Source organism: Cupressus sempervirens, chromosome 9, assembly GCF_028749045.1.
Source record: "Cupressus sempervirens isolate cs-2001-9-10 chromosome 9, ASM2874904v1, whole genome shotgun sequence".
NCBI lineage: Eukaryota > Viridiplantae > Streptophyta > Pinopsida > Cupressales > Cupressaceae > Cupressus > Cupressus sempervirens.
In genome coordinates, this window is record NC_143126.1 from 770618968 (window position 1) to 770643109 (window position 24142).

The 24142-nt window shown below is 33.7% G+C and overlaps 2 protein-coding genes and 1 pseudogene across 2 annotated transcripts; 1 reads left to right on the forward strand and 2 right to left on the reverse strand.

Annotated features, from left to right (window-relative positions):
* Window positions 1-8186: 8186 nt before the first annotated feature.
* On the reverse strand, window positions 8187-10229 carry LOC149540970 (uncharacterized). The gene is made up of 2 exons (XM_089802761.1): window positions 9654-10229; window positions 8187-8345 (listed from the first exon to the last, which is right to left on the reverse strand). Exons 1-2 carry the CDS (start codon window positions 10227-10229, stop codon window positions 8187-8189), a joined length of 735 nt encoding a protein of 244 aa, XP_089658887.1.
* A 1351-nt stretch (window positions 10230-11580) lies between these two features.
* LOC149540971 (uncharacterized) lies at window positions 11581-12531 on the reverse strand. Its single transcript, XM_089802762.1, has one exon. It carries the CDS (start codon window positions 12529-12531, stop codon window positions 11581-11583), a length of 951 nt encoding a protein of 316 aa, XP_089658888.1.
* A 1896-nt stretch (window positions 12532-14427) lies between these two features.
* Window positions 14428-15120, forward strand: LOC149540972 (replication protein A 70 kDa DNA-binding subunit A pseudogene; annotated as a pseudogene).
* Window positions 15121-24142: the final 9022 nt, after the last annotated feature.

A 24142-nucleotide genomic window follows, 5' to 3' on the forward strand; every position in this document is an offset into this window, starting at 1 on the left:
AAAATATTTTGTGGCTATTAAAATTTATGGGGCCACACAAGACATTGCTTACAAAACCATTAACCATTCTCAACTATTTGCAGGCTCCATAAATGATAGAATGTATGCTTTTTTTTCCTAGAATTTTCCAGACCATAGTTGCAAGTATGAATGTATTATAAATTGGTAGAACACATGCTTTAAATTATATTCCCTAAGCTGCCTTATGAAGATACCACCTTCTAACCAATGTTAGGCATTTAAACAAACAAATTACAACTATGTGTGACGTCTATCAGAGGCATTTAATTTTGGAAAAGTAAAAATTACCTCATAATTGATACTATGTGTATAAGAAATGACTGATTGAGTGAACTTTATTACCCAAAATTCATTTAAATGCCCACTCTACTATTATTAACTGTAAATGTTGACACAAGGTATGTTGGCAGTAGAATTGCATATGGAAGTCATGTTAAAAAATAGATAGCTGAACATTGTCATATGATTTCAAATATTAAATTGTAGGTTATAAATTGACCACAAATAATTTTATCTATCAAACTCACAAGGTTTTAGAACATGAAGCTTTTATCATATGGTCTAGATAATTTCATTTGTCAAACCTACAAGGTTTTAGAACATGAAGTTTTATCATATGATCTAGATGGATATTCTAATCCCTGCAACCACTTGTATGCATTTGCTTATAGAGTTTACGTAGTTTTCTTACACATTGTTTATAAAGTTCACATACTTTTCTTACACAAAGGGTTTTTGAAGCTTAGGTTAGGTTCTTCAAAGATCGGAAAAATCTAAAATGGTCAAAAAAAATTTACCATCTTCAAATTAATGTAAAATTGCATTAGAGGCAACCATTTTCATTCTAGTTATTGTTGAAAGGGTGTTCTACTTACTGTTGAAAGGATGTTGTCTTATATGTGATGAAAAGGCATGGTTGATTTAAAGATCTCATCTATTTCACAATTGTTTGAAATTAGTATGGTAAAAATAAGTTTTGATGCAACATGTAGACAATGATTTCAAAGGTAGGTTATGAAAAATTTAAAATTTTTTCGATTTGACAATTGGCTGAACCCTTGAACCTAGTGGATACAAGTGTCGATAATAATAGACTCTCCAAGCAACCAACAAAGTCCATTTTCCATTTGAAAGAAATAAAAAAATCTTGACAAAGCAAATATTCTGATTGGGACGATCATAACACCACCTACATTAAATAGCTTGATTCGCCTAGCAAATGGTGATATTGGTGGAAGCTAATTTCATCAGATGCTTTAATCTCCAATAGTGCACTCATGCCATTGAAGAACAGCACATCTGTGAGAACGTACAATGACGATTGAAAGAGGTGGTCCTCGGCAATTTCCAAGTTAAATTATTCCTCCTTTACCTAGGTGCCTTCGTTTTCAAGTTTCACGCAAATTTCATCGGCATTAACATGAGTTTCCATCAAATGTCTTTGAGGGACAATTTCTTGGAAATTTCTCAACGAAGACAACGAAGTTTTCATGATGACACAACCACGAAACTCACAAGTCATCGGCCTTTATCTCTTCAAACGCATCACCATCTATGCAATCAAGCTGAAGCGGTTCCTTCAAATTATCTTTCCTGGAGGCGAAACAAAACAATTGAGCAACACAGTGGTGTTTTAGGGTTGAAAAATTGCAACAGCTTTAATGGTGCTGGATGACTACGAATTGAATCTGCAAACCAATATCGTCAACTGGAAATGTTCTCGCTATGCGGATTGCAACATGAAATTCATTCGCAGGCCACGACACATCAAATTGGGAATGAGAGGCCTGGTATGGTCGATTCAAGCCCTTCCCTTGAAAAACCCTAGCGAATATTTCTTCAATATCATGCATGTCAAACGATCGGATCAAGCCACTCTGTTTTCGTCAGAAGCTGCCACGCCGCCCAGTTTGCCTGCAAAGTTTGAGATTCTGCTTGAACAGTATATGGTGTTCATGGAGTCTGTGAGCAGGATGGACGAAGCGCTGGATAAATTTTATGCATTTTCCCTTTTGTTTTCCGTCGCCGGAGAAGATAAGCGGTGGTGGATTGTTGACGCCGCGATCATGGCGACGGCTTGTGAGTCTGCGAAAGAGGCGCTTCACGAGGCAGCACAAGCAGCGTTGGCCATTCTCGTTGACCACATCAACTCCCCTATTTCTGGCGGCCGGCAGCAGTGGGAGAGCTCCGAGAGATCAGGATGGTGGATTGACAAATGGACGGCTGCAGATGAGCTCTGGGCCACAGGTTTCTTTACACGGGATGGCTGGAAATGCAGCATGATGAATTAAAACAGCAGCACAAAGAATGAAAAATAGAGCTTAAAAATAGAGCAACAAAACTCAAATATATCAAAGAGCTATAAAGTTTCTTCTTGTTATTACAGCCGAGAGGAATGCTCTATTTATAGAGCTCATACATATTTCTAGAGGGTTCTTAAGAAGCTTCAAGAAAGGAAGCACTCTAGAGATTTCTACATAATTTTAAATTCACATTTTGCACAAAGAGAGAGGCTCCAAGAAGCAAGTAGAAAGTTCTGGACTGTGCATTAAATGTCCAGCTACTATAATAAACATTATTTTTAACACCCCCTCATAATTTTTATTTGGAGAGAGTAGGAACATCTTTGAGCTGCAATAGATCTCTAAATTTCATAGATTTTACAATAGACAATGCTTTTGTAAATATATCAACAAGTTGATCTTCTGTTCCGCAAAATTGAAGCTCCACCTCTTGTCTTTCAATTAGATCTCGAACAAAATGATGATGCACTTCTATATGCTTGGACCTTGCATGATATATTGGATTTTTTGCTAGCTTGATAGTACTTTGATTATCACAAAATATTGTTGTTGGAGAGTCTTGTGGATGATGCAATTCTTCAAGTAACCTCCTAAGCCATAATGCTTCTTGAGATGCCTTTGATAAACCAATATATTCAGCTTCTGTAGATGAGAGTGACACTATTGATTGCTTCTTGCTACTCCACGAAATCGGTCCTAATCCAAGATGGAAGATATATCCTGAAGTTGACTTTCTATCATCAATGTCACCTGCATAATCAGAATCCGTATATCCAACTAAAGTAGGTTCTCCTCCATATTTGTATTCAATGCCAAGCTGGTAAGTACCCTTAATATAGCTTAATATTCTTTTAGCCGCTTTCCAATGTTCAATGTGTGGATCTGCCATGTATCTCGATACAATACCAACTGCATATGCAATATCTGGTCTAGTTATAGTAAGATACAAAAGATTTCCAACAAGCTGCCTATATAATTTTCCATCCACTTTCTTTTGAGTAGAGTTAGCACCTAACTTTACTCCTATTTCACATGGTGTATTACATGGTTTACAATCACTCATATTGAATTTTTTAAGTACATCAAGAGCATATTTAGTTTGAGAGAGCATGATTCTTCCTTCTTCTTGCCATACTTGCATACCCAAAAAATAATGCATTAGTCCTAAATCAGTTATTTCGAAAGCTTGTTTGAGTTGATTTTTAGTTATCTCAATATCATGTGTGTGATCTCCTATAATAATCAAGTCATCCACATACAATACAATGATAACAACCTTATTATCACAATATTTTACATACACATTTGGATCAGCATTACTTCTTTTAAATCCAACTTCTAGGAAGTAATTATTAATTTTTGAGTACCATTCCCTTGGTGCTTGTTTGAGACCATAGAGTGATTTTCTTAATCTACACACCAAATTCTCTTCTCCATACTTAATAAATCCTGATGGTTGTTGCATATAAATTTCTTCTTTTAAGTCACCATGCAAAAATGCACTTTTTACATCCATTTGAAAATTTTTCCAACCAAACTTTGCAGCTAAAGCAACTATTGTACGAATGGAAGTCATCTTAGCTACTGGAGCAAAGGTTTCAGTATAGTCTATACCTTTTTCTTGTGAGAAACCTTTAGCCACTAACCTTGCTTTGTATTTTTCAATAGCTCCATCTGATGTGAATTTGGTTCTAGAGGTCCACTTGCAACCAACCACATTTTTGCCTTCTGGTAGTGTTGTTAGTTCCCATGTTCCATTCTTCATCAAAGAATTGTATTCTTCTTGCATAGCTGCTTCCCATTCTTCTTTTCCTTTTGCTTCTTCATATGTGTTTGGAGTGTCAACCTACATCACCTTAGTCATAAGAGCATAGTTAGCAAATATATATCTAGGACCTTCTTGATAAATTTCTTTGATGCTTCTAAATTTCTTTGGATTTTCATTATCACTTTCTTGAGTCTCATCCCATGTAGTGGTTTGCACACCTTGACTTTGACTATTGGTAGAAGTAGAATTTTCTTCATCAATCAAAATTGGAAAGAAAGATAATGTTGGAAAATTATCATTCTTAACATCTTCATCAAACCATACATTTCTTTTAATATAGATTTCATTAGTTCTAGGACTGTATAACCTATATCCTTTCGATTCCTCACTATATCCAACCATTATGCACTTCTCGCTTTTCCTTTCAAGTTTGCTCCTCCTTTCATCAGGAATGTGAGCATATGCTTTACAACCAAAAATTCTAAAATGAGATACTGTAGGCTTTCTTCCACTCCATGCCTCTTCTGGGGTTATGTTCAAAACTGCCTTAGTAGGTGTTCTATTCAAGATATATACGGCAGTATGAACTGCTTCAGCCCAAAATTTAGCTTCTAGATTTCTAGAAGGAAGCATGCACCTAGCCATTTCTATTATAGTTCTATTTTTCCTTTCAGCAACACCATTTTGTTGGGGTGAATAAGAGACAGTTGATTCCTTTTTAATGCCATGTTCTTTACAAAAATCTAAAAGAGCTTTATTCATGTATTCAGTCCCTCTATCAGTTCTTAGTATCTTTAAGTACTTTCCACTTTGTTTTTCAGTTAAAGGTTTAAACTCTTTAAACTTTTGAAACACTTCATCTTTCTTTTGTAGAAAATACACCCAAATTCTTCTACTATAACCATCTATAAAAATGAGGGCATACCTTGATCCTCCAATTGATGATGTTTTGAAAGGACCCATTACATCACTATGGACTAAATGTAGAGGAGTTTTTGCTCTCCATGATTTACCTTGAGGGAAACTTTCCACATGTTGTTTTCCCATTGCACATCCTTCACACACCTTAGGGCTTAATGGTATCTTTGGCAGCCCATGCACCATTTGTAATTTCTCCATAAGCTTGAGACTTTGAAAATTGATGTGCCCCAAACGCTCATGCCATATCCTGCTCATATCATCATATTGGGCAATAGCACACATATGTTTATCTCCACATTTAGAAGTAAATTCTTGAAATTTATATAATCCATTCTTCATTTTACCAATTGCAATGACTCTATAATTATCATTGACATCCTTGATTAAGCACTTATCATAGTAGAATTCTATTTTATGTCCTTGACTTGCAATTTGAGATACTGAAAGCTGATTTGTTTTTTAATTCAGGGACTAATTTAACATTTTTGAACAAACCATTATCAATTTTGACATTACCAGTCCCTTTAACTTCTAAAGCACTATTATCCCCCAAATATATTTTCTCTATATTATTTTCACTTATTGATTCAAATTGATTCTCATTATGAGACATGTGTTGTGTAGCACCAGAATCAATAACCCAATCTTCTTTGAAAGTATTATTTTCTTTAAGTGCAACACAAAATGCATTTCTTTTAGAATCTCCTAATTTTGGATAATTATTTACTTTCTTTTCTACATCTCTTTTCTTCTTGAAACATTCATTTGCCTTATGACCCATTTTACCACAATAATGACATTTCCATTTACTTCTATTATGATCTATATATGAAATACTCTTATTTTCATTCTTCCAATTTTTTTCTTTAGATTCATTTTCTTGTGACTTCTTATAATATTGTTTTCCTTTCATTACAAATGCTTGAGATTCACCATCAAATGATTCTTTTTCTTTAACTTGTCTTTTCTCTTCTTGAACCAACTTAGCACACAATTCTTCTGATTTAATACTTTTTAATTTATCTGCAGTATCTAAACCCCTTATAAATGATTGATAAGATCCTGGAAGACTTTGTAATATAATTTGCACAAAATCTTTATCATCTATATCTTTTCCAAGAGAAGCAAGCTCATTTTTCTTTTCCTTTAACTTACTTAAATGTGGGACTATCTCTTGTGAGCTTGATAATTTCAAATTGTATAATTCAGTTGTGAGAGATAAGATCCATACATCACCTAAATTTTGATATAAATCTTTCAAAATCTCCCAAACTTTGACTCCACTTCTCTCATTACGAACTTCTAGAAAAACTTCTTCTGAAAGTGTAAGCTTGATTAGTGTTGCTGCCCTCTTGTCCCTTTTATCCCAATTATCTTGATCATTTCCTGGATTCGTAGGCCTTTGTTCACTACCAGTCACAATATCATAACAATTTTGAAGGGTTAGAGTGATTTCAACATGAGATACCCAATCATAATATTTTTTTCTATTTAATTTAACTGTAGGCAAAGTCACACCAAGTGATTCCATTGTTAAATTCTCTCCCTTTTTTTTGGATGAGAATGAAAGATATTTAAAAACTTGAACACTCAAGCTTGAAATTGAAAAAATCTCACCAATTTGTTGAAGAAAAAACATTTTCTTTTGCTGCAATATCCTTCCTTTGATGTAGTTTTTTTGTCCCAAACCAAACTGTTGTTCACTCCTTAGTTACAACCTGCAAATGTAAAGATTCACACAAGGAAAAAACATATATTCATTCCAAAAGCATCATATATTCACAGCCCAAAGAACTGAAAATGCTCAGATACCATGATGAATTAAAACAGCAGCACAAATAATGAAAAATAGAGCAGCAAAACTCAAATATATCAAAGAGCTATAAAGTTTCTTCTTGTTATTACATCTGAGAGGAATGCTCTATTTATAGAGCTCATACATATTTCTAGATGGTTCTTGAGAAGCTTCAAGAAAGGAAGCACTCTAGAGATTTCTACATAATTTTAAATTCACATTTTGCACAAAGAGAGAGGCTCCAAGAAGCAAGTAAAAAGTTCTGGACTATGCATTAAATGCCCAGCTACTATAATAAACATTATTTTTAACACAGCATGAGAATGATTCAGGCAAAGGCCGTTGAGAATGGAAATGTTTTTCAGTGGTGCAGGGTTCGAACCTTCGACGAACCCAACCCCAATTTCCAGTTTGAGGTTCATGTTCATGAGTTTTTGGAGAGAGATAATGTGCTTTTGTGAATTGGTGTGGCCAACGACCGCCCCCTCACTATGCGTGTGTTTTTGACGGAGTTCGTGGAAGTCGTCTGTTCTCAGGAGGGACTTAAAACCGGGACCTCCTTGGGGTTGGGTTACTTGCTGCCCGGCACCGCGAAAGAGTACATAAGGTCTGCCCTGGGCCGAAACGAGGCTGCCCTAACTGATAATAATGTTGTGGAAGGTCTTCTCGGGCACTTGATCAGGTACCTTGCTTTTCTGGGGAGTATTTGTGTGATTTGTGGGCACGAACGGCTTTCGGATGTTCCGCGGAATAGTACCTGCAATGATATTTGCAAGGCTACAAAGCAACGTTACGAGGATGCAATTGCGAGGGTTCTGCCTGAGATGAAGATTTCAGAGACGGAAAGGGCAAGTAGGAGAGAGCGTTATGTGAGAAACATGTACAAAAATACGACCGAGGGACGCTCAGGACTTGGGAATCTGCTGTGTATGGTCGTTGTGGATGAGCGTAGAGATGATGGTTTGCTTTGTTACGAAGAGACAGTTGGCAGAGTAACTATAATGAAGTCGAGGAGCATAGCATTGGCTCTGCAAATCCCAGTATCTGATTTATGGATCGACGATGGTGAGAGTTTTTAAATGAAACCCTAAAAGCATGTAAGTGACAAATTTCTAAGTTAAATCAGACAGATTTTAACCAGTTCAGAATGCTCGCTTCGTCCGCCAGTTTCAAATTATTGGTTAAAACCTCATGTCCAGCAGAATCTCCCTTTAAATTTTGTAATGTTGTTTTGTGAAAAATTAGGAATATTGTTTTAATGGGCAAAAAGCTCTCTGCTGTTAGAATTTCAAAACCCCGTCTTTTCCTTTTCATCTGCAATTACAGAGGGGAAAACTTATTCTCGGCGTCTTTGGTCGTACATGAAATGCGGGATGATTTATTTGTCGTCCGTTTCACATTTGCCTTCAAAATCCAGACCGTACAGAGCAAATTTTGGCGACGGAACTATTCCCGAGTCCCGACAATAAACGGCCATATTATTTTCCTTGCTATTGCTTCTAGCTGCCACCTGGAAGCTAATCCTCAAATACGGGCACTATATAGTAAACAATAACACTAATATTCATAGACCATTTAGTTGGCTAATAAAACTAGCACTTGCTCCAGAAAGAGGCGCAAGGGGTACGTAGATAGCTTTTTAAATTTAAAAAATAAATTTAAAAGACATAAATGTAAAACAAATATTTATATTTGATAGTGTAGATTATATATATAGAATAGAGGAATATACATTTGACAATTGTCTTTGAAGGTTCAAAAAAATGTAAAATGATATTATTTGATTTAATGCAAGACATCGAGTTCAATAGTTGATTTGAGCTGCACATTTTTTTAGTTCTATTGAAATTGTAAATAGAAACGTAACAATACACATAGATCTCATCAAGGAGGCACATTGAATACATAAATATGTACCAAAGAATAAGATGAGAAGATAGAACAAGTTGCAAAAGATAAATCATAATGATGTAACTACAAGGATAATCCAACGTTAGAATAGATAGTCTTGAAGCATATCTCAATGGCAAAGTTCACAATATTTTTTGACTTATGGAACCAAAAAATGTCCACTCCCTTAGTGTTGAGGAGAAAAAAATAGACTTCATACTTGATTTGAATTGCACATTTTTTTTTGAATTTTTATGAAATTGCAAGTAGAAACATAATAGGAGTATTATTTGGGGCAAGGCAGCAAAGACCTGTGTAAGGAAAAAAAAAAGGATTAATACTTTATATGAGGTAGATATGAGGCAATTGTAGGAATTGTAGTTGTAGTGAAATTATAGAAGGAAGCAAAAGATACCTAAGATATCGGAAAGTTGCTTGAGCCTTTTTTTGTGTGAACACCTTCTTTGAATCCAACAAGTGTCAACTTGTAGAAAAGAGTAGTGAATTACTTAGGAAGCCACACAAACACACAAGTAAATGGAAAAAAAAAGATATTTGCAGAATGATAGACATTACCATTTTCTGTAGAAGTAGCTTCAAAGCCATGGTTTTGATGCGAGATTGAGTGCAAATGTGCTTCTTCTTTTCTTCTAAGAATATTGTACGGATTCTTTTTCATCTTGCAAAATAGTTCAAAAGAAAAGGAGGGTTCTATACGAAGCCCTTGGATGGATTTGACTCTAGAGATTGTTGTGAAGGTGAGGCCTTGTCTTTTGGTTTTACCTATATCAATGGTAGCCATGCCTAAGGTTAAACCCTGTGATTTGTGTATAGTGATAGCCCAGGCTGTCGTAAGAGGTATTTGTGTACGATTGCCTTGGGAAATGGGTTGTATCAAAACAATTTTTGGGTTTCTAGGATTCCAAGGTGGACCAGTATAACTACTAAACTCTACCGTGACATATGAAGGCAACAAAGGAGGTTTACATCCTATTGGATACACTATATCTTTGACCTCTCCAAGAGACCCATTAACAAGACCAGCATCGACCCAGAGGTTCATTATAAGCATAACACGTTGAAGTTTACATAATAAAACTTCTCTTGGTAATTGGTCATCACAAATCATTTCTTCAAGCCTACGATGTGTATTTGTTGCAGTGCACAGTGCAATAGGGACATTGAGCCTTTTTAGCATTTTTTTGTTGTGAAGTGAAACTTGGTCATTGGTAGCAAACAAATGAATTTCATGGTCAAACTCAATCTGTTCATTTGGAGTGAGGTTCTTGTTTGTGCGAGTCATTAAAAAATCCCAATCATGTAGCATTGGTTCAGCATTGTGGATATTGTGTAGTGCTCTGCGAAATTGTATTTGAAGTGGATCATCACCTTCTTGTCTAAATATCGTTTCTAATGTTACCACTATGTTAAAATTACGCCACAATTGTTTTGCATTTGTGTGAGATGCATAGAGTAGTTTATCCATAATTGGTGGAAGTTGGGCTAGGTCACCTACAAGAATCATCGACATGCCACCAAAGAAAAGGTGTTGTTTGTAGGGTATAGCTTCACGTAGCCTAGAATCAATTTTAAGAAGTAGTTTGGGACCTATGAAACTCATTTCATCAATTAAAATGTATTGAATATTTTTCATGTCTTCTTGGTATTTTGTTAATGTTTGACCTTGAAGTGATTTAATTTCTCAAATTGGGATTTTGAGGGCTGCATGTATGGTTGATGCATGAATATTGAAAGCTGCAATGCCTATGGGTGCAAGAACAAGGAGTGGATTTATTGTATTTGGAATTGAGTTGTGTAGTGCATTTCTTATGCAACTAATAAGGTATGATTTACCAGTTCCAGCAGTTCCTTGTATGACCATGTATAAAGGCTCCATGGAGAAATTAGATGCATAGTGGTTTCTAATGATAGAAAGAGAAATTTGTTGATGTCGTGATAAAGTGTAACTATTGGAAGAGACAGAGGTAGAATGGTCAATAGTTGAGCCAACATTTTTTTGTCTATGTATAAATTGAATGGCATGGTCATGCAAATTCAAAGGAACGTTATGGTCTTCCCATGGATGGTTGTTGTCAAACTCACGTTTTCCCAACATGTCAAGATCATCTAGGCTAGAACTATTGGTAAGGCCAAGTTGGGACAAAAATTCCCACTCATTTAGTTGCAATCAATCTTGTATTTCCATGTCACCATCTAAATCATTCTCCTCTTTCAAGATCTCGTCATCTTGATCTATGCAGTCTACATGCCAAACATTATATGTGTCTATTTTTAATTGCTTCCAATGTCTAATAATGTCATCTTTGTCCACACCTATATCTACGCGGATATCACGAAAGTGTTGTACAAGAGCAATTTAGTCCAAAAAAAGGTTTCAAAATGCTCAAAGTCTTCATTGGGAATTACAAAATATTTTGGATACACTTGTACTATTGCTATTTCCTTTCATATTCTCCATTTATCTCCTTGGCGAGATGCAGCATATGTGTATGATCTCGCTGATTCAATTAGTGTAAGTTGTTGAAGATTAGCTAGATGTTCCATGTATGCTTGTATGTAGCTAGATTCTATGTTGCTATCAGCACTTGTTTGTTTAAGTCGGTGCAACACTTTTTGCCCCAATTCAAAGATATAAACTGACGATTACAATTCACGAGGGGCAATTTTTGAAGCATGTGACATGTTTCTTGTGCACTAATGTCTCTTTCGGAAACAATTTCAGCCATAAACTTCTGGTATGCTTTGATGGCATTGTCGTCTACATTTGAATCCGAGCAAATTCTAGCCAACATTTGAACACAATTTTCACTTTTTCTTTCAGATTTGGATGCATACTTAGCAATGTATTTGAGAACTAAGGCTCAAGATGTAATAGGTTGGCAATCTATATTTGCTCTCCATATTGATAGCATATGTGGGTTATGAATGTTCAACCTATCATCATTTCTAGCTGGGTCAAAGCATTTGTGCCCTGTTTCATTACGGTATAACGATGCTTGCTCACATTCTTTCCAAGGTGCTTTATATCTACATTTCATTTCTTTACCTTTCATGCATAGGCACATCCTCTCAGAACATCGAGTGTGCCTTTGAACACGATTGACCAACTCTGCATAATCAACTAAGGGATCAGTAGAAGTTATTTCAGTTGTATTTAGAAGACATGGATCTTCTGTTGGAGCTCTATGTTGAAAGTTGTCCATTTCTACTTTTGAGTGAGGGTTCATAGCTGAAACATATTTCTCAAAGAATTGTTTGGCCTTTTTGACTGCTTCAGGGTTTTCCCAACCAAGTGTGTCCATATTTGGAGCATTTTTTATCCAAATGACACCATGTATGTGTGCAGATCCTCTTCCTTGCCATTCTGAGCAATACCAATAATTGGTTGCCTCCATGAGCTTATCAATTATCTCTTCACGAAATTTTTTGAAGCATTGGTGTAGATATAGTGATGTTGTATGCGAGTTATTAATCACATTATCAATACGTTGTTTGTTGGTAAGCAATGAAGATGGTACATTTGGGGATAGAACACTATGCAAATCAGGCCATTTAGTGTCTGTTGCAGTCAATGTAAAGAAGAATGTTGGAGATCCTATTTGGGTTATCAAACTTGTCAACTCCATACGACGTGTATTCCAGAATGCTCTTGTCCCTTGTAAAGTAGACCCAAAGTGCATCAGTTCTTCGACAAGTTTATTGTCAGACAGGTTAGTGAGGTGGGAGCGAAGGTCTTCAATAGTGGATGGTGTATTATCTTCCACTTTGTCCTTGATAAATACAGATGCATTAGACTGGCTACGATGACGCATCATAAGATTCAAGAGGAAGTATCTAAAGCGTGGATGTTGGCAAAACCTATTATCATGGTAATGAATAAGATGCACGACATATTCATGGATTTTGACTTCTCTAACGCAAGGTTGCATGGGTAGTGTAGTACCATATGGAAAAGTGTGAGAAAAGCCATGTCAAACAAGCCCTCAGTAGTATACTCATTAATGGGGGTTGAACCTATTAGTGGCCAAACTGTGATGTCATCTATCTCTTGTTCCATTTGTAAAGAATCTTTTATGGTTTGTAGCTAACGACATTTGTTTGGTAGGCCCATCATAAATGATGTTGAATATTGGGAGGCATATTCAATATCAAATTGTATGTTTTCAACTGAATCAGTTGTTGAAGGTAGAGGTTCACTGCAATCATCAATTGTATGTAGCATTTGTGAAATATCGATAGTGCATGTAGGAAGCATTGATAATGCCAACATGTCCATTTATACATCTTTGTAGTAAGGGTCAAATTTGATCTTGTATGAGAGTGCATCATGAACATGGCCTCTACTAACATAGCAATCATAATGCTTCCCACTTGTATTAAGTCTTCGAACCATTAGGACATCTGGTTTGTCAATTGTAAGGGGTAAATATTTTGTAATTGTTTGAATATCCTGGAGAAAGCTTATTGTTTGGCCACTATATTTGTATTTCCCACCATGAGCATGGGTTACTTGCAAGATGGGAGTAAAATATGCAATAAACATCTCCTCTACTTGGGTGAGAACCCTTAACATAGTTGGTTGCTCAGAGGGGTCCATGTTGTTGGTTTCTGAGAAACGATGTATTCCCCTCTCAGAAGAACATCTCTTACAAGTGATAACTCCATTTGATGTACACACATTCATACCAGGGTAGCACTCCTTGCAGGCAGTACATGTTTGCAATTGTGAGAGGGCATCTATCCTAGTTCTAAATCTGTGGGTTGCATTTATATATTTCGAGGAAAACTGGAAATCGATGTGGTTCATTGATTGTTGACAAGGAGGGATTTTCTCAATAGGATTTTGTGGTGCATTCATTGAAGGTTGTGGTGTAGGAGAACTTGTAGAACCATGTAGGTGGGAGGGGAATGGTTGGTTCAGTGTTGACTGAAAATGTTGCTAGCGTTGAATGCAACGACGTGCTCTAATTTCTTCTCTATGGCAGCCATAACGTACACGACTTCTCTTGCATGATTGCATAGCAACACTATTACTATGGATGGGTTGTCTATCTTGATTAGGAACAACGAGAGCCATATCTTGAATTGTATAGTAAGAAGAACAATGTATTTCTATCACCATTATAAAATTATAAAAGAAAGGAAGTGCAATAACAGTAACAGTAATATCAAAAGAGTATCCACCCTTTAATGCAAGTTGTATAGGTGGAAAAAACAAGTATGTTGAAGAGTAAGAGTAGTAGTTGTGTTGAACCTCTTTGTACAAATGTTAAATTAGCCTAAGTAAAGGGTTGGTTATTGCTTTAGAGCATATTTGGTACTACCAAATGTAAAACATATTAGATAACAATAAAGTTGCAAACACAAATCAAACATTGGGTAAAAGTATAACAAAGAGTACATATTTTGTAGAGAAATTTAAGTCATTGGAAGTGATTTTGAAATCACCTTAATAGATGATTCAATACTTTCACTATGTGACGATGACCTCTTACTTCTAAATCACCTTAACTGATGATTCAATACTTTCACTATGTGACGATGACCTCTTACTTCCAACACTTAGATACACTTTTACACCCATTGTCGAGATTATGAATTTAAATATAGATTCTACTCTTGATCTCATTGGAATTGTCATTTCTGTGGATCCTGCCTCTACAATACGAAGGTGAGATGGAACTGAGGTTGTAAGAAGGAGTCTCAAGATGGTTGATGTTTCTACATCCACTATCAATGTAACTCTGTGGGGACAAGCAGCTATGAAAGAAGGTGCACAACTACAAGAAATGTATCATCTACAGAAGTCAACTGTGCTTGTTATAAAAGGTGGTCATCTGGTAGAATACAATGGTAGGGTTGTAAGCACGCTTGCCACTTCACAGATACTTGTAAATCCTGATATTAATGAAGCCATCCAACTACAGTCTTGGTTTTCTGAACATGGGCATGCGTTTCTTGCAACAACACCCACCCTACTAGATTCGCCTATGATTTTAGTGCGGACAACCATTACCAAGATTGAAGAGGAATGTCCAACTTCCTCAAAACCTCTCCAATACATTGTTAAAGCAACCCTTGTTTTTGTGGTAAGGAAGAAATTTTGTTATCCAGCTTGTCCCCTTGTCATAGCAGGAAAGCAATGCAAGAAAAGGGTTGAACAAAATACTGGTTGCAGTTGGTATTGCCCAAAGTGTCTAACCACCTTTTTAGATTGTGATTATAGATATGTACTTCAAGTCAAGATTGAAGACCATACTGGATCATTTTGGGCAACGAATTTCGATGAAATTGCAACTAAACTCCTTGGCATGCCTGCAAAAGAGCTCTATATGCTACAGTTTGATGCTATTGAACCTGATCGTGCAGAGTTTGCTATACGAACTACTCAATACAACTAATTTTTATTCACAGTTACAAGCAAAATGAAATTGTATCATGATGAGTTGCATCTGAACTCAACGATCTTGGAAGTTACTAGGTTGGACTTCATAAGTGAGTGCACCTCACTCTTTGATGGAATTATACCCCCTGTGCCAGCTGCAGCTGAATAGATAATGCAACACACATGACAACACATGACTTCTATTTTTTCTATATTACTATCCATACATGAAAATGATGTCTTTTCTATACGTATATTTAATATGAATCACAATTTTTTTTGGTTCTCCTTAATATCCATTCTCTATTCTTATCGCCTCCTCTTTGATGTATGGACTACTATCCTCGTACTGTATACTCGTCAATAGGGTTTCAAGAACCCTTCAAAACTTGTCTTTTAACCTTTTGCTATAACACTAATATTTATAGACCATTTAGTTGGCTAATAAAAATATTTGGTGTTTATTAATTATAAATGTATGAATCTATTGAGAAGAATATTTGGCTTTTTTTATTAAAAAAGAAATTCAGAAGAACATTTTTTTTCCAGTGGAAGATATATTTTATATGTAAGTCTTTATGAGCTGAACACTAAAATGTAATAAGTGCTTTGTTCTAATGAGAAACATGTTCTTATAGAGTATTATTAGTGAAATACAAGTCAATACATTTGGATCTATTAAATTTCCAAAATCAATCAGTATTGTTAGTTTGTTTTCCAAATTCGATTGTTTTTTGTTCACACACAATTGAATCCTTGTAGTGACATCACAAATATTAATATTTAAAAATATCATCTTTTCACAATTCATAGAGATATCATACAATGTAATTCGATTCAATTATGTCTAGACAATTTATAATAGAATATATATATAAACACATATACTACACACTAGCACTTACATTTATAATAGATTTAGTGGGCTTAGATATACTGATGTACATTACCTAAAATGTATTATTTTATTGAGAAAAATATTTGAATTTTCTTTATTCCAAAATAAAAAAAATTAAGAGCGTTGTTTTCTAGGTCATGATTTTCTTTGAATTAAAAATTTTGTTCTTTCTGAGCATTAAATCTAGATGCAATGAATGTTTAGTGTTCCATTCATTCTTATGAGTTCTTATTGCAATTCCTTTATTAGTAGATTGTGTTAAAGTTTTTTTATCAACATTTTAGATCACAATCTTTGATGATAAAAGAACCAATATTCATAAACTATGAATCAATGGACTTGATTCGAAAACTAAACAATATAATTTTAATAATAACATCACAAATATTTAATATGTAAAGATATTATTTATTCACAATTTATAGAGATATTATGTTATTACATTCAATTATGTCTAATATTATCTAAAATAGTTTGGTAAAAAGCCATAAGTAATTGAATCTTGAAATAATTGAAAGAATGATATTTACATATGTAGTGTAGGTTTCTATATTGAATTTTGTGCGACCTTTCATTAACACTAGGGGTAACAAGCTACTTGTAGCCCATGTATGCAATGTTGCCACTTTAACCATTGTCTTTTCCCTAATTATCGCCTAAAAAATTCCTCGTAAAACATGCCAAAATAAATCACCATGAACACCAATAACTGTTCTCTTTTTTCATTTTTTCATTTTCTTGATTGTTGATTGGTCCATTTGTCCAAAAAGTACTATAATGGCTATTGGGGGGGTCTTAGTGGTGGTTATTGGGAGAACATTTTAAAATGACACGTTTAGATCACCTCGCACTCCACAAGTTTTACAAAGAGCTCTGTAAAAATGGGAAAGTTGAAAGAGATTAGCTTTAAGCTATTCACTCACCTATGAAAGTTCACCATTAGTTGAAAAGATGATTTTGATAAAGCTCCACAATGAGCGTATTTTTACCAGATAATGCTTCAACAAAGCTTACTATGATATTCAAAAACACCACCACCTTATCCTCGCACACTCTTACATCTTCAACAAATTCTTTGCAAGTTTCTGTTCAACTCTTGAAAAACAATTTGTGTAATTTAATTGCATTTCCAGTGCGCTTTGAAATAAGTTTGAGAGGAAGAGCTAGAACGTTCTCATCGAGCTATATCTCTCTGCTGGTATTGAACATCACCGTTTCTTTATTTCCAGGATTACCAAATCTCAATTGGGCAATAGATCCAGCTCTACTTCAAACTGTATATCGGGGTTCATATTTTTCTAACTCAAAAAATTTGAATAAGTTCTCATCTTTAACATAAATCATACCCAAACAATTTGGCAAGTCAAAATCCTACCGTTCAATTTTATGCTCTCCTTCAAATAGAATCTCCCAGTTATTATCGATTCTACACCGAATATGTTCGACCTTGGTAGTGAGCAATCTGTTTTCTCCAAATATAGACTGAATGTCTATAAGGTAGTTTGCATGTTTGTTATATATAACATCTCTGATTCCATCAAGGGTGCAGAGAATCTCTAATTTGGCCCCAACAATAAATACAATGCAAACCTCATTATCCCAGAGAGAAACCAACAAATCAAAAAATGTGAAAATCTTTTTAACAGTCGAATTATGACCTTGTGTGAAGATTTTTTCACAACGAAGAAGATAATGCTTCAGAAGGTTTGCTTTGGCTACTCTTTCATATCTCAACCTCACCCCGCCAGAAGAAGAGATTTGTCTGTCTCTTACTAGACTATATATTGATGCATCACATTACATGAATGGTCTATCAAATATATTAACTAGCATTTGCACCCAAAAGGTTTTTGTTTGAAAGAATAATTAAAGATATATGTAATAGAAGGAAGCATATAAAATTGACATTATACAAATATGTGTTAATAAACAAATAGTAGATTAATATTGTATAGTTTTTGTGCTTCTAGATTTTAGAATTCATTATACATCATTAATATGTCAATATTTGAATCTTTTGAAAATTCAAAACAATTTTCATTTTTATGTTTGATTAAGATTTTTATAAGCTTTTATTTTATTTTATATTAATTATATATTTAAAAAAAATACATGAACTCATTTTTATTTGTAATATATATTTAAAATATATTATAATACAAACAAAAAATTATACATATATAATATTATATTATATATTTAATTCAATTTATATTATATATCAATTATGTATTGATAAATATTATCATTTTCACACAATATTATATAATTAAATTTATTCAATAATTATTTTATTTTATTATAATAATTTATTTCTAAAGAAATACAATATGGTTAAAAGTTTGAATTATTTTATCAACAATTTGATATAAGTTATTAAAGTGAAATAATGTATTATATTTTTAAAATTAAAATTATAGTTAAATTCATTATGGGAAGTAGTAAGTCATTATGTGGCATTTGTTTTCAATTTTATTTCAATATTGTACAAGGGCATTCCATTGAGGTTCTTTGCCACATCATGGTGAAATCTCCTCACCCAAGCTATATTATTCTTTATCATTTTAAAAATTAATGACAATACAATTGCATTCCTTCTTTATTGCAAAAATGCAAGTATTACTTCCTAGTGATTATAATTATATTCATAAAATTACAATCAATCAAAGATTTTAGTTTTTTATTTCTAACTTTTTATTAGTTAATTATTGAAGCTCGAACCACTAGAAATGTAGGGAGTGGGAAGGAGAAGTATGAGTTTAGTATGCTTGAAAAGATTTGTGTACTATTTAGTAAGTCATCTATGTGTAAGTACTATGATATCATAATATTTTATCTTTCTTATAATATTTTTCTCCACAACCACAAGTTTATTCTCTCATGGAAAATGGTTTGCTTCAATGCCGGAGAAAAACCTCTCAAAAGTTTTGGTGTATTTCTAAGTTATTGCTAGGAGACTATGTATGAAAGATGAGACTTTAATCTCACAATATATGCTTAAATTTTCTACATTCTATCTATTATATACCTTTGATAAATATAATGATTTAAAAAAATAAATTTTAATTTAATTTTTAATATAAGATTTATTTTTTTATATTTACACTAAAGCAAAGCAAATCATATGTTAAAACAATACATTTAATTTTTTTTTAATTTGTAGTAATACTTTATATTATAAAAATATAATTTTTCAATATTAAATTCTTACTAAAAAGATGGTTACCCAATATTTTAAGGATAGAAAAATTGGCACTTACAAATTTAGTTGTTGATGTTATTTTGAAGAAATGTGCTAAATGTGCCTGGCTGTGTTGTGCTATGAGTGTTGCTAAGTTATTCAATAGGGAATAGGAATTCTCAAAAATATGATGATTTTCATAAATAAATTGATACATAATAGTATTGTTTCAAAACTATTTATAGTCAATGTTGTCACTCAAAATTCCTTCACAATAATTACATTAAGAGTGTTAAAACTAATAGATTTAAAAAATGTGTATATATATACTATTGATCATTCTAACATGTAATTGCTACATGCTCCACATGTCATCTTAGTGTGGTTACATAGTGTAATTGCTAAATGTTCCACATGTCTTCTTAGTGTAATGTAGTGTAATCCTAAATGTTCCACATGTCTTCTTAGTGTAATGTAGTGTAATCCTAAATGTTCCACATGTCTTCCTGTGTGATTGAAGTGTTGTTTTTTCTTCACTCTCAACTTCGTGAGAAGCTTACGATGAAACCCAAAAACTTTCAGTAGAACTTGGCAAGCAATTCATATTGTCCAAGTGATTTGTTAGGCTGTGATTGGAATGCTACTTTCAAACTAGAGGAGGGTTGTGACATCAAAAATGTAGTCGCTCACATGGTGAGTGTGGCATCTCTGCTCTAAAAGACACACTGCAATCTCAATCTCACCATTCTTAGATCCCTCGACTTTTCTTAGGTATATGCTACAATATTTTCTTTCCAATATCTCTTTGGAAATTCAAAATAGCAACAGTCCTCAATTATTCAATTTCTCCCTTTTAATGGTGTCATGTTCATATTTATGCAGGTTGCGTGATGTATGTATTATCTTAGATATAAGAAATATTTTTGAGAAGGGATACACTTTAATTTGTTTAGATGAATTTGTATCTAAAATTAATCATATGGTAATGTGCAGGCAACATCATTTATGAGGGGACTGAATTGTATAGTGTGAATAGTTCACTTGGGTTGGTTCCACCTCACTTCACAACAAATAGTGAAAGGAGTTCCCTTTTTCGAGCTTTTGTTGGGAGACATTGTGAGTATATGGAGAATATATTGTAGCTAGAAGAGATAAGACATTCTCTCATACTCCCCCCTCACCATTCTAAGAGACTTCATGGGGGGCTAGGAGCAAGGGCAATGATAGTATGAGTAGGATCAGCTCCCTTGCAGGTGCTACCAAGAGCTGCAGGGGATGCCCCACTAATGTCACTGTGACACCATCCAACAAGTATCCAATGCTCCATATTAGTCACCTAAAACCATTTTCAAAAAGTTGTTTACTAGAAAACCATGGAAACCAATTTTTGGGAGCTGAAACCATTTTCTAAGAGTTGTTTATCAATGTGAGACAAATTCAGATTGCTTGCAACCTCATAGTGAAAGCCCATCGGCTAATTAAAAATTTGAATAACTTAACACAAGTTGTCTACTTTCTATTGTGATGTTATATCAACTCTCATTCTATGCTAAATTCTGAACCTACATCTTATTTATGTTGTATTTTCACCCATTGCAATATCTATACATAGCAAAGGATAAAGACCACTTAGAAAACACATTAAATCTTATTTACCAAAAAATTATAGAGTGGATTGGTAATTCCCTTTAGGAATGCCAAAGAGGCTATTCAAACATTATTGCACACAGTGTGTTATGGCAGGCATAACCATGTGGAGGGCAGAGTTGAAATGTTCAATAAACACAATTTTTATTCGATATAAATAAAGAGACGAGTTTAATTTATTATAATGAATATTTCTTATCATCCAAAGGAAAAATAATTTAGATTCCAAATATATTTGGGCTTTCTTTGGTAACAAAAGGATTACAGTTTTGTTTCTCTTGAGGCAGGTGCAGGTCTAAATGATGCCTCCTCATGTGCTTCTCATTCCTTTTCATGCACAAGGTCACATTAATCCCATGATGCAACTCATTTGGAAGCTCATCTCCCATCGATCCTACATCACTTTTGTTAACTCTGACAACAATCGTTATCCATTCCCTTTAAATCCCTCATTATGGAAGGCATTGAAATGCAATGGAAGGGGTGGAATGAGGCCTTTGTTATTGATAAACTAGAGGGAAGAGGAAAAAAAATTCATCTGTATAATTGCAGACATCTAGATGTGATTTGGCAATTGTGTCTGTCCCCACCATGAGTAGTTTAGAACCAAGCATTTTGTCGATGCAAAGAGTGCAAGCATGCATTAAAGATGACGCCCTTTGGTGTTGGCTCACACATTTGCTTGTGCTTGGGTTAGGCACTCTGCATATAATTTCCTATCTCACCATTGTTATAAATTCCCTGAACAGCTCCCTTGCAATGCTATCTTTATAGCACAACTCAAAAAATAAATATAGAATTGTGGTTGCATGCAAGTGACTAAACAAATCGATAGTGTGTGAACGAGAAAAACCTCTAGCAGATGATGTGATTTGAAATCTTTGGATTGCATAGAATCATGATTGATAAAATCTGATGTACAAATTTGATAAAATCTGATGCATAATCATGATTGCTAAAATCTTAAGTATAGATTTGATGTGGAGATCAATCATTCCAAACCATGATCAGGAAATGGTTTTTAGATTGCTTGTTTGCTAGTGTGAGACAACTTCCGGTTGCAACTAACCTCAAAGGAAAAGCCTATCAGTTAATTATGTTTACATTTTTATCTTCACTGGCAGAGGATATTAATGTTGAATGTCATGTAGACTGATATGAGAAAAAGGGAAATGGTTTAAAAGCTCAAACTTGTGTCACCGTTGTACAAAGGAAAAGGCTAACAAAAGTATAGTTGTTCACCTTCAATGCCATTAATTTGGTATTATCCTTTCCTATTTTTCAAAGATAACTTTTAATTGCTGAAAAATGCTAAAAATTAGTGGTCTAGTTCCCACCACAAAACTGCATGAAATAAACTTATTTCACTTTGATCTCAGATTATGTTATAGATAACATATGTAGCTAGAACAATCAAAAATAAAAATTGGCTTTGGACCTATATTTTCTCTTTTATAATGATTCAAATTTCAACTTATTCAAATTGATAGTTTTTATCTCCCACCACATTTTTCAAAATGAATCTATTCCAAACAAAGGAAAATTTATAAATTCTAGAAGAGGACTCTCTCCTCTAGAATATCATATAATTTTTTTTTAAAATTAATTCAGACTTGACATCTTCTTGAGTGTTAAAATACATACTTGTAGAATTTTTAAATTATAATATACTATATCTAATTAAAACTCTATGAACTTTATATGAGAATATCTTGAGTTTGAGCTCTATAAAATGGTGTTGATATGTTACTAAAAAATATCATAACAAATAGTAAGAGTTATTGAAACATTAGTTTTCTAAAATAATTGTATTCTTTAGTAATTGGATACTAACTAGTATAAAACATGCATTTAATGGACATTTTCAAATGGAAAAGTGTGAGACCATATATAACTTAGCTAGAAAATTTTTATCAAGATCATATGTTTGAACAAAATTGTTTTTTTGATAGAAATACTCAAATTCAGTAGTTCTGATAAGTTAGCCTGAAAGGTGACAGAACTTTGTACCTTTACTCAATGAGAGTAGCATATATTGCAATTGAAATGCAGGTGAGAGGGGAAGGGGCAAAATTTAAATCAATTTCGTATTCCATGAGGAATAGAAACCTTTTTTTCTATTTAAGATACAAATTTTTTAAAGATGATTAGTTTAGTACAACCAAGCTTTATCATGTATATTGGTCTATTTTGAATTAGAAACAAAAGGAATATGCAATGTGTGTATTTTTCTTTTCTTTTATTAGCTTACAGTCCCTTATTTATGATAATACGAACCTTTGATTTTACAAGAGTGAGGTCTTTGAGTCAAAAAAATGGCTTAACGCAAAAAATAAATTATCATCTTTATATCAGCTGAGTGTTAGTAGCAAACAGTTAATGGAAGGAATTCATTAATGATCAAATACCAAGAACTCACTTTGGTTGGATGGCCAATGAAAGAGAGTGAAGAGATAAAAGCGATTCCTATAAAAAAAAAGAATAGGAATTAGAACTATCATGATAACTTATTTACTTAAACTTAAAGAATTATCAAGTAAGCTCATTTTTGTCCAATATGTACCATGTTGCCAAGTCGAGTGGTGGAATTAAGAACTAGAATGCTCAGTGGCTGGACAAGATGTTCCATGTATATTCCAGGTAGGGAGGGTCTTTTTTGAACGAGATTTGTGGGGATAATTTTAAGGGTCTGTGGTTAGGAGGCTAAGCCCCTGATAATGTTTCCCCACTCCACAAGGTCTAGACATGCACCAAACAAAGATAAGTTATGCAATCAAACATTTGTTGGTAATAGGTATTTTACTTTTATGATGTTTATACAAGTAGAAGATATGATAGATTGATTTAAATCATTGATTCAATTATTTTCTTTAAATGTAAACAACTTTTATTATCAATGAAATTGGTAACCAGTTAGATCAGTTGATCTTCCAACTAAACATGAAATATATTTATATGCAAGAGATAGGTTTATTTGATGGATTGTTATTTCTGTCTTTCATTTATGTGAATAATAAATATGAACATATCTTCAAACCGTATGTTATTTCCATAATTAAAAATGGAAGGAGAAGGGATGATATCATGGTATTTGATGCCCTAAATGATATAATGATATTTGATGCCCTAAATGATATAGTGGTATTAGATGGTATTTTTCATTTTGATAAAGTTATATAGCTATTTGTTCCTAGGCGGTATTTATGGATTGGATTTTGGTTTTGAATTATATGGTATGTAGATTTTTAAATTTTGTGTTAAATTCATTAATGGTATCTTCAATTGTTAGTTAGAAAATTACCATTTAATTGA

Excerpts from the sequence above, each read along its gene's own strand:
- LOC149540970 (XM_089802761.1), bottom strand. The coding sequence starts at position 10,229 with ATGTCGATGATTCTTGTAGGTGACCTAGCCCAACTTCCACCAATTATG. Across the intron at positions 8,346-9,653 it reads TGTTGCCTTCATATGTCACG|TGCCCGTATTTGAGGATTAG; the intron begins GTAGAGTTTAGT and ends TTTACTATATAG.
- LOC149540971 (XM_089802762.1), bottom strand. The coding sequence starts at position 12,531 with ATGCGTCATCGTAGCCAGTCTAATGCATCTGTATTTATCAAGGACAAA.